General features: G+C 48.4%; 2 protein-coding genes across 4 annotated transcripts in view; both read right to left on the bottom strand.

The window, feature by feature from the left end:
- The window catches only part of LOC146334501 (lysosomal acid glucosylceramidase-like), a 43,819-nt gene extending 40,417 nt beyond the window's left edge, over nt 1-3,402 (bottom strand). For all 3 annotated transcript variants that reach the window (XM_084824332.1, XM_084824333.1, XM_084824334.1), the window contains exon 1: nt 3,328-3,402. The gene's annotated coding sequence lies outside the window, so the exon portion shown is untranslated. The remainder of the gene's footprint in view (nt 1-3,327) is intronic.
- Nucleotides 3,403-14,541: 11,139 nt separating this feature from the next.
- The window catches only part of ENTREP3 (endosomal transmembrane epsin interactor 3), a 31,701-nt gene continuing 28,616 nt past the window's right edge, over nt 14,542-17,626 (bottom strand). Inside the window, exon 13 of the mRNA XM_084824435.1 lies at nt 14,542-16,924. Coding sequence (XP_084680561.1) covers nt 16,760-16,924 — 165 coding nt within the window. The 3' untranslated portion in view covers nt 14,542-16,759. The remainder of the gene's footprint in view (nt 16,925-17,626) is intronic.

The raw sequence follows: 17,626 nt of genomic DNA, 5'->3' as shown, positions 1-17,626 counted from the left end.
AATATGCAGTCTACCTCTGAATACAAGATTAGGAAGATAAGCGCCAGGGTTTCCGGGAGGCAGCTGCTCAGCCACAGTGGGAAATGCAAAAGAATAAATGGACAGAAATCAGACATGAGGAAAGGCAATGTTCAGAAACCAGTGGGCGAATATTCAATCTCTAAGGACACATCCATAGAATTTATAAACTGGACACACTACTGGTGATCATTTGTTTTGTTTTGGAGTGCATTTTCAAGGCTATCTTCATAAGAGTGAGAAACTTGCTTTGATTGGGGGGGCAGGGTAAGCAACAATTAATGTTTGAACATTAACAAGCTGTCCTCCAGAAAGTGCCCATTCCTGAACAAAGGAATTTTCAAAGAGAGGTATCAACATGAAATTGCCGGAAGTACAATTCATTACGGGCGCAATCCTATGTATGTTTAGACAGAGAAAAGGCCTACAACTCCCAGAAAATTCCCTAAGAAATTCAACTCTATTTCCTGTAGTTTGAGTAAGACCAATGCTTTTTTGTTTTGTTTTTTAAAATCCCACTACATATGTTGATCAGCTCATTGTTGCAATGATATATGTATTATCAGCCAACAATGTTTTGTGAATGGCACCTGCTAAGATAATAGTCATTGCCTGAATATTTGGGCATTTCAAAACCTTAATCGGCTTACCACTGCAATGTCTGCATAATTGTGACCGCAACTCTTTCAATTCCCTCTGACAACACTGTTTACATCCCCACCTCTGTGTGTGTATCTATATCAGCCTGTTTTTATTTATTTCATTTCTATACCGCCCAATAGCAGAAGCTCTCTGGGCGGTTCACAAAAATTAAAACCACAAAGCGCAGTATAAAACAATATAAATCACTGCAGCAATGCAGAGATTTAAAATACAGATTTAAAACACTAAAGCTAAAAGACTAGGAAGCTAAAATGCTAAAATACTGGGAGAATAAAAAGGTCTTCACCTGGTGCCAGAAGGAGTACAACTTGAGTTCCAGGGGAACCTCTCTAGGGAGCTCATTCCACAGCCGGGGTGCCACAGCAGAAAAGGCCCTCTTCCTGGTAGCCATCTGCCTCACTTCCTTTGGCAGGGGCTCCCGGAAAAGGACTGCTGAGGATGACCTTAGGGTCTGGGTAGGCACATATAGGAGGAGGCGATCTTTCAGATTACCTGGCCCCAAACCGTTTAGGGCTTTGAATGTTAACACCAGCACTTTGATTTGGGCCTGGAAATGGACTGGCAGCCAATGCAGATGGAAAAGTACTGGCGTAATGTGATCTTGTTGGCCAGTCCCTGTTAACAATCTTGCTGCCCTATTTTGGACTAGCTGAACTTTCTGGGCCGTTTTCTAAGGCAGCCCCATGTATAACATTGCAGTAAACCAGAGAGAGGTTATCAGAGTTTGAGGTTGACACATCAAGCATCTGATGAAGTAGACAGTGTCTACCTGAAAGCTTATGAGAGTATAAGGTGCCACAAGACTCTTTGTTGTTTTTGCAGAACACAGGGGGTAGCATCCAGTGTTAGTCCTACTTAGAGTAGATTCACCCATTCATTTAAATCGCACTCATTTCAATGGATAGTACCCAGGCCTTGGTCTGATCAAGCTCTTATTATACCACTGTTAACTAGAGACAACGCTGGAACCTGGTCTCATGTTTTTAAAATAGTTATTTAAACTCTATCAACAAGAACATTTGCATGTATGTAGAATCAGCCACTGAGCACAAAGAGAAGTAACCACCTAGTTTGCTGGGTTGTATCCTCAACATTGTATGCATTAAAAGAAAAACAACAACCACATAACAATCATGCAAAATGAAACTTCGTAAGCAAATACCGTAAGTTCAAATATTGAACTTTAACAAGCTTGCATCGTCACCCACACATTTTCAAGGCTATGTTCATAAGGGCTAGAAACTTGCTTTGATTTTTATTTTTTGGTATGCAACAAGGAATGTTTGAACTTTAACAAGCTATCCTCAGGCTGGATGTTATCAAGCAGCATAGCAAGACTTGAAGTGGCAAAAAAATACATCAAGATTTCTGTAAATAAACTATTAACCAACAAGAAATCTTTGTCTAGTGCCTCAAAGTGCACCTCAAAACGTGCCTTTTCTGAGAAGCACAGCCTCCATGCCCTACCCCAGCCTTTGCCATCCTGGCTGGGTATGATGGACAATGTAGTCTGACACCTCAGGAGGGGGGCACCAGGTTGGAGAAGGCAGCCCTCAGCCAAAGAATGTGGAACGGACAATGCAATCTTATAGATGTCTGCTCAGGTGTAAGCCTCATTGAGTTCAATGAGACACACTCCCAGGTATATGTGTCTATAGAAGTGCAGCCTGAAACAATCACAGATCACTACGCTGTTTCTCACTCCCCACGCCCACCCCGTTTCCTCCCCTTCCTCTGTTGTTCCCCCCTCCCCTGTCAAATTTTAGATTGCAAATTCCTTGGGGCAGAGACCTACGAAGTTATACTTTGTAAAGCATGGGTGGGAAATAGCAGATGGGGAGTTAGAGATAGGCAACTTGGCGCCCCCCCCCCCCGCAGATGTTTTGGACTACTGGTCCATGCTGGCTCAGGCTGATGGGAGTTGTAGTCCAAAACATTAAGGTGGGGCACCAGCAATACGTTTGGGTCCGTATCTTAAGAAGATAACTCGGTGGTTTTATTACAAAGAGTTACAGCAACAAGAGTTCTTTGTTGGAGCTCCTTCTGCCAGTTCCGGCTCCACCCCCTCACCCCTTTCTTTAGGGATTATCTCCAAATTCCTATCCCAATGTGTCTGGTAAGGAAATGTCTCTAAATTGCTACAATCACTGCAGCACCAGTTTGCTTATCCCACAACAGCGAAAACAAAACACCTCCCCCTCTGAAATTAAGCTGCTAAAATCAAGGCAGCTGCGAGGGGAGCGTGGGAGAGAAAAAGGATTAGGCAAGCTCCAGTTTTGGGACGCGAAACGAATCCCTGGACGGAGCCCCGCAGGCTCGGAGGCAGCCTCGTCCCTCAATTCCACACGTCCCCCATCCTCTATCAATTGCTTTGCGGTGGATCTCGGGGTTCTGGTGAAAAACGAAGCCCACCCCACCAGCCTAAACTCTGTCCACCCCATACAGGTGGTATTATTATTATTATTATTATTATTATTATTATTATTATTATTATTCCACCATCCTTAGGTTGAAGCTAGGGAAGGGTCGAAAGCAGACCCCATCTTCTCCTGCCCATCAACATCTCCCCCCCGCAAAAAAAAACAAAGACACCCCACCCACCACAATATGTGTGTGTGTGTGTGTGTGTATACCCATGACCCTTACCCAGAAGGATGCCAGGTCCTGAGCACCAACCAGCAGCAAATCTGCTTTTACTGCAATACTCCTGCAGCAAAGAGCAATCAAGTCACCTGATCCTCGGTCACATGACTCCCGGGCATACGATTTTGGAGTGGGGAAGTGGGCGGGTTGCAAGAAAGAGGAAGCAATAGGGCCGGGCGTCCCTGCCGGAGTTCAGTTTTGCCCCAGATGCCACTTTTTTCCAGGAGAAAGATCATCCGCGTGCTGTTTAGGATCTTCGCTGCAAGCCTTGGATTTTTCTTACACTTCATTTTTTCAAAAATAAATAAATAAATAAATAAAGATTGCATTGGGCGCGAATTAAAGCTGTAGATTTCCCGTTCACACAGGAGTTGAGGTGGAAATACCATCAGAGTCGATCGGGACGGGTTGGCTTCTGAAAAGGCCCGCCTGGGGTCCTGCAGATGCTTTGGACTACAAGGCCCATCACTCCCTACTGGCTGGGGCTCATGGGAGTTGGAGTCCACCAGCCTCTGGAAGGCCCCAGGTTGGGGAGAAAAGCTGCACCAAGTTTTAGATTCAGTGGAGGTGATCCCAGATGAGTTGTCTTCCACTAGGAGCCCTCCCTCATCATCACCATCATTTAATTTATATGCCGCTTTTCCACAAAAAGTGCCCAAAGCAGCTAACAAAACAGCAATACAAAAACAAAAAAGCATCCCAATTACAATCGTCGTTGTTGTTCAGTCATTCAGTCATGTCCGACTCTTCGTGACCCCATGGACCATAGCACACCAGGCCTTCTCCGCTCTCTCCCGCAGCATGCTCAAGTTCATACTCATTGCATCGGTGATGCTATCTAGCCATCTCATCCTCTGCCGTCCCCTTCTCCTTTTGCCTTCAGTCTTTCCCAGCATCAGGGTCTTTTCCAGAGAGTTTTCTCTTCGCATTAGGTGGCCAAAATATTTGAGCTTCAGCTTCAGTATCTGTCCTTCCAATGAGCAGTCAGGGTTGATTTCCTTTAGGATGGACTGATTTGACCTCCTTGCAGTCCAGGGGACTCGTAAGAGTCTTCTTCACAAAAACAAACTCATTTCACCGATACTAACATTAGAACACTTCAATTTAATTACAAAATAGGCAAAATCAAACTTTACAGCATCAGCTATTATTTATTAGTAATGGGAAAACCCAAGCCAAATAAACTTTTCCTATGCATTAAGGCCTTAATAACCAGTGCAAACAGCTACCCCAGGAATACAACGTTCGGAAAATAGCAACCAGATTTCTAGGCTGCAGCAACTGATCTCTCTCCTGCTCCACTCTCTCATGCTGGTGCAGTTCTCAAGACTGCAGCAGACACAAGGGTGGTGGTTTAGTCTCTTCCCCTGTGGTCTGGGTGCTTCTGCTGCTTCTGATAAGGGAGCACAAAAGGTATATCGGGATGCACTGAAAACTACAGTTCTGTGACGCATGCTTATTTGCCTGATCTGTGGGCAAATCATATATCTTGGAGCAGTGTGCTGCCAACCTAGTTATGGGACTGCAGCCTCTGGCCTCATCCCTTGGCCAGACAGCCAAGGGCCACAGGGCCGCTGCACCCCACCTCTGTCTCCCAAGAGAAACATCACAAGAAGGGGAAAAACAACCTAGCCCCATAAATCGGCCCTTCCCTGCCTGAAAGAACACCTGTAAGAATTTGAAACTGGCCCCTGAGTTTTGCTGCTTCTTCTTTGCTCCTCCTCCTTCCCAGTCGCTTTTCCTTTTGTGTCGTGTCCTAAGCCTGAGGACAGGGACTGTCTCATTATTAATCTTTGTAAGCTGCACTGGGAGCCTTTTTTGGCTGAAGAACTGGGTAAAACTGCTGCAAATAAATAAAATAAATAAATTTCCTCTGGAGTAAGTCCCACTGTGTTCAACAGGCCCTGCTCCCTAATGTGCTTAGGCCTGTAGCCACGCAATGCACAACCTGACATTCTGCTCCCTGCGCCTGCTGTGCTAAAGTTTGAACTGCTGGTCGGAGGTCCTACAGCGATTCTGTTTTTCTGATGATTTGTAAAACAAAAGAACAAACCTGTCCTGGCTTTCAGAGCGTCAGCACACAGGCTGTTGCTGTGTTCCTGTGTTCCACCTGCACAAAAAGTTGGGAAGTCATTCAGCCAAAGTTAAGCAGGTTTTCAAGTCCCCTTGAATGAAATTGAGTGGATCTAAGCTGGCACGTATATCTCCTGCTGAAATCAAGAGCTTCTAAAAGCACTTCAGTTTGGCTGGATTGTTCTATATTTTCTTCTCCCTAGATTTGAGAACACTTCCGTGCCTGTAGAGCTGGGATGGGAGCTTCTATATCTTTTATATTGTATTTTCATCTCCTGTTCTCGTTGTTTGTCGTGCATTGTGTTTTTATTATTTATTCTTTCAGTACTATGATATAGAGGAAATGCCCTGGAAGACCTTTGTATATCGAGGAGATAGTGTGACATGCTACACCTGCTTCTTTGATGCCTGAAACTCTGGTGAGACCTTAAAAACCAGGTCTCTGAGGCCTCTTCAAGAGCCTTCTAGCTTCCTGGCTTGATCCCTTGTTCTTCAAACAAGTTAGGATGGTATGGCCTTGGAAGGCAGGGAGGATCTCTTTGGCTGCGGTCCACCTGCTAATTTAGCTTATCTTTTGGGTAAGATGAAAAAATGCCTAAACATCATGAGACCATCACCACAGGTGTGATGGTTTAGGGAACTGTGAAAGGCAGCACACAGAAGATTTTGAATGTATAAGTCCCCCCAGGGCATCACTCAGTGGCACTTCAGTGCAGACCAGGACCATGGAGGTGCTGTGCGTCAGCCAACTGGAGTTGCTCCATTGTCATCTAGTAGTGGCTCCCGACAACAGAACGGGGACATAAGATATCTTGTTTAGCTTTGCTTTGCAACACAAGCAAAGGGCTGGATGCATCTGATCTCAGCTGCTAAGCAGGGTCTCAGCCCTGGTTAGTCTTGGATGGGGACCGCCTGGGAATCAGGCTTCCTGCATTCAGCAGGGCATTGGACTCTATGGTCTTGTAGGCCCCTTCCAACCCCATGATTCTATGAAACAGTAACCTACACTATATGCTTAACTGTAACATTCTGCCTGCTATAGTTAACAATGCTTTTTTGACTCTTACTCTCTTGTGTGTTCATTGCTCTGAATCCAAGAAAGAACCTCCCTGACTTTGGCAAAGCATACACGAACCTACCTTTGTTTGGTGGACCTCAGGGTTCTACTGAAAAAACTAAAGTAGATCCCCCAAACCTGGACTATTCCCAGCCCTGCTCTAGAGCAGGAGTGGGCAGAAAGAAGGTCTACTGGTAGATCTCTGGGTCAGTGGTGGCTGATCCTAGTTTGGGTGGGAAAAGTCATTTTGCTGTCACTGCTGTTAAAAAAGTGGGAGCTGGAAACTCTTGCTGATCCACTGTAAATCACACAGAGGAGGGCCAGTGCCAAGGGTAGGCCTGGTTGGGCAGCTGCCAAGGGCCCACGCCCCAGCAGGGGCCCACTCACAAGAGCCCCCTGGAGTGGCACCTCCTTTTCACCCCTGCAACCTGCTTGTTCTCCAGCCCAGACAATGGTGGTGGCGGCAAGGAGCAGCAGCAAATGCTACTGCCAACTCACTCCCTGGCTCTCTGCCTGCCAAGCAAGCAAGCAAGCAAGCAAGCGGTAGCCATGATGAGAAAGAGGAAGGGAGGCAAAAGCAGCTGGTGAGAAGGTAGGATCATTGAGGGAGGGGCCCCTTGAGGGTGTCTTGCCCAAGGGCCCACACAAACCTGGACCTGGCGCTGGGCGGACTTCAAGTGACTGGATTTGTGCCCACATTCTTATTATTTTTGCGTGTCAGGTGCAGTCCAAAGTTCAAGTGATGCCAGAGATAAGTGGAGGTGTGTCTCACATTGCCATGCCCAGCACTGCAGATTAACAACAAGGCCCAAGGAAATGACCCGGAGCATGGCAGCAGTGCCCCACTGCTGACTAGCAGCCCTTGATAATTATTATTATGCCACAGATGTACATGAGTAGAAAGCAGAATTAGCTCCCCACCCTAATTACAGCATAAATTAGACATTAGGGGAGAAAGGAGGCATTTATCTGTTTTAGAAATGTTTAAATAAAAGCATGGGCAAAAGAATATCTCAGATCAGAGGACAGTCATGTTTACTTGCGCATGCATTATATAGCAGCATCTTTCTACAAAAAACTAGGACAAGGAGAGAAGGCGGCTATTCATTTATCTTTAGGGCCTGTCACATCTCTCCGAAACGCCAGAGAGAATTCTAGGTTCAGGTGGAGCCAGAAAGAAAGAAAGAAAGAGAGAGAGAGAGAGAGAGAGAGAGAGAGACAAGAAGCAGGACAGCTGGCCAAGGTGTACTTGGTGCTGAAAGAAAACTAACATTCATACTTCACTTCTGCTAAGCAATCAATTGCAATTCTGCCCTAGGAAAAACTCCAATTCTGCAACTGGCACAAATGATGCAGAATGAACATATTTGCGTAACATCTCTCCATTTGCACACTGTATCTTCCTTTTTTTATTTTAAGCAATTTGTGTAATTGATTTCGGTTTTCCTAGTCCTGGGGGTGTTAGGGCAAGCACTGAAATCCCAGCCCCCATGACCACTACACATTTATTTTAGCCTCCCCTCTCCTGCTTTTGAGATTTCAGCACTGCTCCCATGCTATCAAGTGTATCTTTTCAGCCAATGAGGGCTAGGAACGTGCTTGGTTTTGAATGAAAGTTGCTGTCCTCAGGAAGCTGAACAACGTATTGTTTTCCGCACTCCTCTTTTGTTTCCCAGCATACACGCAGCTCTGGTTGTGGTAATGTCCCAAAACAGAAAGGAAAATATTCTCAGGTGCCTGAAAAATTATTTGGACATAATAAAAGTTTTTTTCAGGCACCTGAGAATATTTTCTCTTCTGTTTTGGGATACATACGTGCCTTCCCCTCCTGCTGCTTCTGTAGTCATGGTAACATACATCATCCTAAGCACAAGATTCGGCATATCATCTCCTTCCAACCACTACACCGAGCACTTCATCAGGGCCAAGTCAATAGGCTAAGACTGCAGAACCCTTTCCTCTGCAGTGACCTGAACTTTGCTATGACTGTGTTGTGCTGCCTGGGGAAAGGGGAAGGAAACATCATACTGCTGAACTGACATTGATGGCAGGGAAAGAGGGGGAAATGTGCAAGCTTTTGCATCCCACAGAATTCTGCATCTGGCAGAAAGTACAAAAGGTCATGGAGATAGCACTGAAAGCTGAAATCTCCCAAAATCACAGAGGGTACAGGCTTAGGAATGGGAGGCTGAGGATAATGCAGAAAAGGGCAGCTAAAGGGATCAAGGGGCTGGAGCAACGCCAGACGAGGAAGGGTTACAACGGCTGGGACTGTTTTAGTTTGGGAAGAAAGAAAGGAAAAGAGTAAAGGGAGACATCATAGAGGTGTACAAAATTATGCATGGTGAGAAAGTGCACATCAGAGAGTGAACCACCCAGAGAGTTTTGGCTATCGGGCGGTACAGAAATGCAATACATAAATAGATCAGGGAATATTAAGGGCTGTTCCAGTTCTATACGCACCTGTGTAATAACCTCTTCTCAAAACGAAGCAACTACAGGGCATTGTCAAAACATGTGTAAAAGAAGTGTTCGCTGTGTTCCACTACCAGCAATTCGCTAAATCAGACAGCCCTTGATGAAACGGACGTTGCGGTGTCCAACAGACAGGAAAGGAACATTTTTGCTGAACGAGATGCAGCCTAAGATCCACAGGGGCAACCTGCTGATTAGGCATTTGGTGGCGGTGCCTGCAGCAGGTTCTCCACTCCCCAAACATGCCCACGGTCCAAACGGGTAGGGGTTCCCTGGCTTACTGTCTGCCTTCCTAATATTCCTGCAGCTTTCCACACACATATATACCCAAACAATGTAACCATTCTTCCTCTTCTTCCTCTTTCTCATCATGGCTCCTGCTTGCTTGCTGGGCAGGCCGAGAGCCAGGGAGCAAGCGGGCCGTGGCACCTCCCACTCCTCCTTCTCGCCACTGTCTGGGCCGGAGCGAGAGGCAGGGGAACAGGCAGGTTGCAGTGGTGAAGAGGAGGAGCAGCTCCAGGGAGCTCTGGTCAGGGGGCCCACCTGAGGTGTGGGGCCTTATAATACTGGCCTTAGCCACCTCGGCAAGTGCCCGAGTATGCCTACCTGTGACGCCAGCCCTGACCTGTTGCCTGAGTGCTTCCCTTCTCTCTTGGGCATGGGTGGGGGACCTTTCTTGGACCAAAGCTCGCATTCCCATAAGGTAGGGGTAAGCAGAATGTAGTTCTCCAGATGCTGTGGACGTCAACTCCCAGAAGCCCCTGCCAGCATGGCCGATGTCAGGAACGTTGGGAGCTGAAGTCCAAAACATCTGGAAACCTGCTTTCTGTCTGCTCCTGCCATAAGGCAGGATGTGTTGGCATACAAACTCCCATCATCCCCAGCTAGCACAGCCAATGGACCTGCTGGCTGTGGTTGATGGGAGTTGTGGTCTCGCTCATCTGGAGCGCACAGGGTCGGGGAAGGCTGCCAGGCGAGAAACGCTTCAGCGGCTGCATGCCAGCAATTAGCAAGGGCAGAGCCAAAAGCTGGCTGGCTCAGGGGCAAAAAGGAGGTTGGGCCATAGCCACCTCCCCTCCTCTCTTTCTGGGCTTCCGTCTGGTGTCCAGTGGCTGGGAGGCCTGGGATTTCAGTGCTTGAAAGAGCTCCTTGCCCACTAACTCCAGTGGCTAGGAAAACCTGAATAAATTATGCAAATCTATAGGAGGTTGCAGCACGCAAACGGGGAGACGTCATGCAAATCTATTGATTCTCTTGGACCTCTCGGTGACTTCCGAGAACATCGACCGTGGTATCCTTCTGGACAGGCTATCTGGGCTCAGAGCTGGAGGCGCTGTACTGCAGTGGTTCCACTTCTGCATGGATGCCCAATTCCAGAAGGTGGTGCTGGGGGATTATTGCTCTGTGTCATTGCAATTATGCCATGGGGTGCCCCAGGGCTCTATTGTGTCCCCCATGAAACCGCTGGGGGAGGTTATCCGGAGGTGTGGACTGAGGTGTCACCAATATACGGATGGCACCCAGCGAAATCTCTCATTTGCATCCAATCCAGCAGAAGCAATGGCTGTTCTGAACCAGTGCCTGAGCGCGGTAATGGACTGGATGAGGCCAATAAAGTGAGACTCAATCCAGACTAGGTGGAGGTACTATTAGTGGGTGGTTTGTCTGCCCAGCTAGGTGATACTCAACCTGTTCTGGAGGGGGTTGCGCTCCCCCTCAAGGTTCAGATTCATAGCTTGGGGGGCTCTTGGACCCAGAACTGTCACTGGAGGCACAGGTGGTCTTGGTGGCACTGAGCATCTTTTATCAGCTTAGGCAGATACAGCAACTACATCCTTATCTGGACAGAGGTAGCCTAGCTACAGTTATCCGTGCTCTGATAACCTCTCATCTAGATGAGTGCGTTATACGTGGGGCTGCCTTTGAAAATGGTCTGGAAGCTTCAGCTAGTCCAAAACAGGCCAGTGAGACTGTTAATTGGGACTGGCCAATGTCATCATATGATGCCAATACTTTTCCAGCTGCACTGGCTGCCAGGCCATGTCTGGGCCCGATTCAAAGTGCTGGTATTAACATTCAAAGCCCTAAACGGCTTGGGGCCAGCTTATCTAAAGGATTGTCTCCTCCCATATCTACCTGCCCGGACCCTAAGATCATCATCAGGGGCCCTTCTCCGGGAGCCCCTGCCAAAGGAAGTGAAGCACGTGGCTACCAAGAGGGCCTTTTCTGCTGTGGCACCCCAGCTGTGGAATGAGCTTCCCAGAGAGGCTCGCCTGCGGCCTATGTTGTGCTCACTTTGGTGCCAGGTGAAGACCTTTTTATTCTCCCATCCATTTTAGTTTTTCAGTTTGTTTTATATCTGATGTCGTATTTTACATTTTTGCACTGCTGCTAGCTTCTGTTTTGCTATTTGTTTTACTTTTATATTGTAGTTTTACACTTTTACATTTTATACTTTATCGTCTGTATTTTATTGCCTTGTATTTTGTGGTTTTAATTGTTGTGAACTGTCTAGAGAGTTTCTCCCATCATGTCTAGCTAGCACAGAGAACATTAGTCACTGGGTGGATTAGAAATGTAATAAATAAAATGTAATAAATAAATTAATCACCATTCATCTTCATCACTTACGCCGGTCGCAGAATCAAAGATTTCACAGCGCATAATGGCGACTGCTGGGCAGAAGTACGTTCGTTTCCTTTCAGTACCTTCCTCTGCCTTGGCTTGAATCCACTTTGCACCTCTTCCATTCCTGCCCTTGCCGGGTTCTCATCCAGATCTTCCATCAGCTTCAATTCCAGTCTGCTTACACCCTTGACTTTCATGAAACTCTCCAGGTTTGCTTTAACCGGGCTTGGCCAAATCGTGTCCTCAAGCCCATTTTCAGTCCACAGAAACCGTTCTGCAGTACTTCATTCCCCTTGCCTTAAGTAGGGTTGCAGAACCTCTTTCAGCCTCAGGGCTGAATTCCATTTCAGAGAAGCTCTGGGCGACCAAAGGCAAAGGGGGTGGGAACAAGGGCCAAAGGGGCGGGGCCAAAACTACAAAAAATGCCAGCATCTTGTAGCTTAACGCTCTTAAAGCCAGTAACAAAGGCTTTGGTGGGGCATTTCAACCTTTTAGAATGGGGAAATACTGTCCTAAACCCAGGAAACCATCAAATGATTGGTGCTTGTGGGGAAGTAGGTGGGGCCAGGGGAAGGGGCGTGGCCATCTGGGGAATGGACATGTCTGAGGTTCAACGCCCTCACTGTGACTGCATGCGCCTGAACACTGGAGACATTGCATTGGATCCAGATTTAGTTACACTTAGAATAGACCCGTTTAATTCATGGGCCTTCGGTTATTTATTTATTTATTAGCTGCCCATCTGGTCGGTTGCCTAGCCACTCTAAGAAGCGTCCACTACTAATAACAAATTTACATAATCATAGTTATGGTTAGTCATGGTTAACCTAAATTCCATGGATTTAAATGGGTCTACTCTAATTATGACTCAATCTGGATCCAAACTGCTCCCTGCCATTCTGATTTCACAGACAGTGCAACCACAGAAGTATGCCCTGACAGGTCATCTCGGGCAAAGATGCTTTAGGAAGATATCCCTAACCAAAACGTCAAAGCACCCTCTTGGCTTTTGTTTCTGTGGAGGACACAGCTCAACTGCGAAGCAAATATGGCAAGAGGCGTACAGCCTTTAAGCCATTTGGTAAGAACATGCTGGAGCTCAGGCCGTTGATCTTCCAATGAGCATGGAGGCATTACAAACTTGCCCCTATTGTAAATGATGAAATGGGGGCGGATGCACTCCATACGGAGAAACATTGGCGACTTGCCAATGTGTACATCAAGCCCGCATGGCAGGTGGCTCAGTTGAGCAAACGGAAACCACTCTGCATACAAGAAGTGAGTCAATGGACCGATTAAGAGCTGTTGCAACTGCATTATTACTGTCAGGAATGAATCTGAATGTGTGCAGAGGTCTGGCAGCTCAGATTTGGAATCAGAATAGGAACAGGAAGAACAGAGGGAGGCACCCTCCCCAGTGAGCCCAGATACGGCGACACTTTCTTCTCAACACCTTGACATGCAGATGGCCCGGGCTGAGCAGCTCCCCCATTCCTCCACCATGAGAACCCAGGTTTTGGAGGAGGAGGAGGAAGAAGGTCATGACTTGAGGGACGCTAGGGTCCGCCACAGAGCGAAGCGGGAAAAGTCAGGGGCAGGGCTCAGACGCTCTGCCAGGTTGGCCACTCGTAGAAGCCGATGTAGGAGGGAGCCACCCTAAGGGGGGGGCATCCCTGCGAAGCTAGTCTGGCCCTGAAGTTCTTGCCCAGACTGCTGGCAACTTCTCTAACTTCCACTTCGTCTCCTCTATTGATATTTGGAGATGTGTGGATTAGCTGGTTCTGTGCAGTCTGAGAGTTTCCTAGAATCTGCATTTGTAAAGAAGCGAGTCATTGACTGATAAAGTAGTGTTGGCCTGAAGCTTTGTTTCCTGGAGTGTGTTAACTGCGAAGGGAGAGAACAACATGACAATCGCAGAACCTTCCTCTGCCCCTTTTGCACTTGACTGCTTTGTGCATCTATCGGCCGCGTCTCCATTTCCCAGGTAGCACGTAGGCACGGTGTTGAGGCACCTAAAACTGCCTAGCAGGCTCGGTTCCTGGCTTCAATATTTGAGAGCCGTCCTCTGTTGTGATACAATAAGTGATATAATTTTTAATCAGTTGATGCATCAATCAAATCTGCAAATATTTGCATACGTGTTAAAAATGGTGCAGAAGGAAAGACATCTCCTTCATTGCTGGTTTTGTTTTAGATGATACACAATCATGTCGTAGCAGGTACCTTATAAGTTGGGGTTGCTGGAAACAGAACGTGAGATGGTAAACCTAGACAAGGATTTTGGGTTGAAATTTGCTTGGTCCACATTTTAATAAGAAGCAACCTGTTTTGCGTTTCCAGAAACAATACATGAACCAGAATGGAATTTTCCTTTGGTTCTTGCATTTCTCTGTAATGCAGTTCTCGCATTTTGTAATGCAGTTCTCTGATCAAAACTGATTAGAAAAATACATACACTCAGAAAAATTGCATATACTAGGGGAAATTGTGTCCAGTACGATCTTCATGTGCACAAAAACACATACAAAAAAACATCCACCAACGGATGCGGAAAGGGGACGGAATGAACTTGTGCTTTAAAAATATGCAAACTTTATAGAAAGTGAAAGACAGATTCATCCATCCCTTGTTTGCACTATACCACTTTAGACTACCGGTACATGACCAAATGCTCCTTTATACCACCACGCCCACCATCTCTTTGCCTGTAGAAAACAGCATGTCAGGGAGATGGGTTCCGTAGCCTGATCTTCTCCGTGACATGTTGCTTCTTCTCCTCCGCCTCCTCTCCATCACATGAGCCCCCCACCTCCAGTGTCAACCAGTACAGCCCAGACACAATAGGACTCCCTCGTCTTCGGAAGACCTAGATCTCGCAGACAGAAGAGGCATTCTCCCTTGTGTGTGAGGGAAGGATTTCATCGGACTGAGTTGTGTGGGTGTTTAATGAAGACATGAAGCAAAACAAACAGGCTCAGAGTATTGATAGATGGATAGATATGGCTTTATTTGGTTTTCTCAGATAAGTATTTGTGCATCTCAGACAGTCGGTGGCGAGCCGCTCCTGGTGCGCCAACGAAGGGTGCGAACTGTTGGATGGCTCCTCTGCCTTTAACAGCTTCGTGCAGCAGGGGAAAATTTGGCAGGGGAAGTTCTTCCCACTCCCTCCACCTCCATGTTTCACCTGCTAAATTTTGCCTGCTGGACATAAAAGGCATAGAGGCCTCTCCAGGGCGAAGAAGTTGGCAACCCTCCTTCCCAACCAAGCCCCCCACATGCTCCCCAGATTTGCAAAACAAAAACAGAGGAAGAGAGAGAGAGGCGACCCCGTCCTCCTGTAGCATGCACCCTGTGGGCCAAAAGAGCCAGGCAGTGAGGGAGGGAGGCTATGAGGTCACATAACAGGCTGAGGGGAAGGACAGGAGAGGAAAGCATGGAACCCAAACTGGTTTGGAAGAGGGCGACCCCCCTCCTCTCACCAGAGGAAGTGCATGCAGAAGGGCCGGCTTCCTCTTTTAGGAAATAGCAGTGCCAGCCCTCGGGGCGCGGCCTAAAGCTTCAGGGCTTCCACTTCCTTCTCAGAGTCCCTGAGGGAAAGAAGATGTCCACGCGAGAGGCCAGAATCAAGGGGGAAGGGGAGGCGAGTTTCTGCTTGGTTCAGGAACGTCTGCTGCTCATTTTGCCTCCTGATGCAGCAGCAACGCACACAGCTAGAACTTTTTTTCCCTGAGCTGCGATATGACCATGCTGTGCCCGGACTCCAGCGCCAAGACCGGGCATCGCCAGGCCTCTGCCGGGGCCCAAGCACTGGGTCTGGGAGCTGCCTGCCATTTTAGTTTTCCCACAGTGCCCCAGAGCACCTGCTGTAGTGTCTTTCTGGGGTATTCTGGGAAAATGTAAAAGTGTGGCTGGGGCCTATCGACAGAGCAAGGGGGGGCCACCTTTGCAGGACCCCTCAAATCTGGAGCCAGACTTGCTCTGCCCCTGCCATGAGCCACTCAGCCCTCCCCGTCCCATCAGCCCACCTACCACCACCACCACCAATGTGCCATGGTCCACCCTTGAGCTCCTACGCTCTGTTCCCTCCGCATCCCTAGCTTGGATGGATTTAAAGAGGGATTAAGCAAATTCATAGCGGAGGAGGAAAAGTCTTTCAATGGCTATTAGCCATAATGGAACCTCTAGTTCAGAGACAGTCTGAGTACCAGTTGCTAAGGAGGGCTCTTGCCTGAATGCCCTGCCCATGGGCTTCCTACAGGCATCTGCTTGGCCAGAGCGGGGAACCGGCTGCTGCCTAGAAGGACCTTCCTTTGGTCCCCTCCAACACAAGCTCTTCTTAGTGACTCTCCGTCCCAAGGCCGGAGCCTCAGAAGATCTGGCCACCCCTACTGGGGGGTGGCCTTTCTCTCCAAAGGGATCACAGATCATGCATCCGCCCCCATCCCAGTTCCCGGCATCTTGCCAGAGGAAGCAGCCAACCCAAAGGCACAGCGAAAATGAGGTATGAGAAGTAAGGTTACAGAGATGCTGGGGTGCTGCACTCCTGGGCACACCCTGTGTACGCTGGGAGGAGGGGAGGGAGCAGCAGCTGTGGGCGAGGAGTCAGGGCGGGTTTGTTCCCACGATAGCAATTCAGTGGGGCACACAAGAGTTCAGGTTACCTCCTCCTGCTCCCACATCGCCCCAGATGGGCAAGCAGGGATCAGACGAGCCAGAGGTGCCAGCCGTCGGTGAGGCACAGCTGCCATGCCGGGAGTTCCAGCACGAATCGTCGGGGTGGGTGCGAATCACTGTCTCCATCTGCGAGAGCATCCGTCACCGTCGTGCCATGGGACCGCTGGTGTGCAGCGACGCACGAGACAAGTCGCCAGGGGTCATGGGAGTGAGGCCCCACTGGGCCACGTCCTTTGTTGCAGGAGAAGACCCGGAGCAAGCCGGAACGATTGTCCTCTAAGGCGCATCAATGAGTACAAGAGGGTCGTTCGCCTGGGTTACCATTCTCACTACGGCCCCTGGGGGTTGGAGCTGAATTCCCCCACAACCTCATGCTTTCCTTCTGTCGTCCCAGTGGAGGTGGGAGGGGGTCCTGAAGAAGCCGCCATCCCGTCCTTCCAGGAATCCTGCCTGGGTTTTCCGATCCAAGGCCAACCCCATGAAGAAGCCATCCCATTCGGCAGCAGGAAGGGCCCCCCGAGCGGCTCCTTACAGGTTGCTCTCTCTGATGAGTCCGCTAAGGCTGTGGGGGCGCCGTCGCTCCAGCCGATGGCCTGATAAGAGGCGTCGCAAGGATGAGGTAGAGCTGAGGTCTCCGCAGCTCTGCAGGTGGATCCCCTCCGGAGAGCACCGTTCAGCCCCCATCCTCGATACCTGAAAAAGCCCAGACATAAAGAAATGTTAGCCAGATGTGCAGTTTCCCCCCTCTGTTTTCAGGGCCAAGGTTCAGCCCTGCCACATGAGAAGCCCTCTAAATAAGCTTCCACTTAACTGGAATTTACGAAACAGGGCTTCCAAAACAAAAACTGTGGCACCCGGGTAACGGCAAGCCTCACCGGCTATCTTTTCAAGATCTTTTTATTATTACATTGATAGCCTGCCTTTTTTCCACTTGCAAAGAGCTCAAGGTGGCTTACATGGTCCCCCTCCTCTCCATTTTATCCTCATAACCACCCTGTGAGGTAGGTTAGGCTGAAATTCAGTGACTGGCCCAAAGTCACCCAGTGAGCTTCATGGCTGAGTGGAGACTAGAACCCCCTGAACCGCCACGCTGCGCTGGTTAACCACACAACAGCATTTTTTCCAGCGGGTCAGACAGACAAGAATAGATAAATTTTAGGGGGCCAGGGACAGGTTCTGGTTAGATCTCTACAGCTCTAGTTTACCTAGAGTCTCCTGCATTTTATATAGAGAATGATTCTACTTCTGACCCTCACCTTAAAATGCAAACATGCTTCCAGCTGTTGCATAAGATGTCATGCAGGCTCTGTGGGTGTTTCCACACCTGACGTTCAGACTGTGGGGCTGCATTTCCCACGTATGTGTGCGTGTATGTATGTATGTACGTATGTGTGT

Source organism: Heloderma suspectum, chromosome 17 (genome assembly GCF_057233095.1).
Source record: "Heloderma suspectum isolate Gila_16-S chromosome 17, 16-S_ref, whole genome shotgun sequence".
In the NCBI taxonomy this organism is placed as follows: Eukaryota; Metazoa; Chordata; class Lepidosauria; order Squamata; family Helodermatidae; genus Heloderma; species Heloderma suspectum.
Note: the sequence above shows the minus strand (reverse complement) of the source record. Positions and strands in the feature narration are given on the sequence as shown.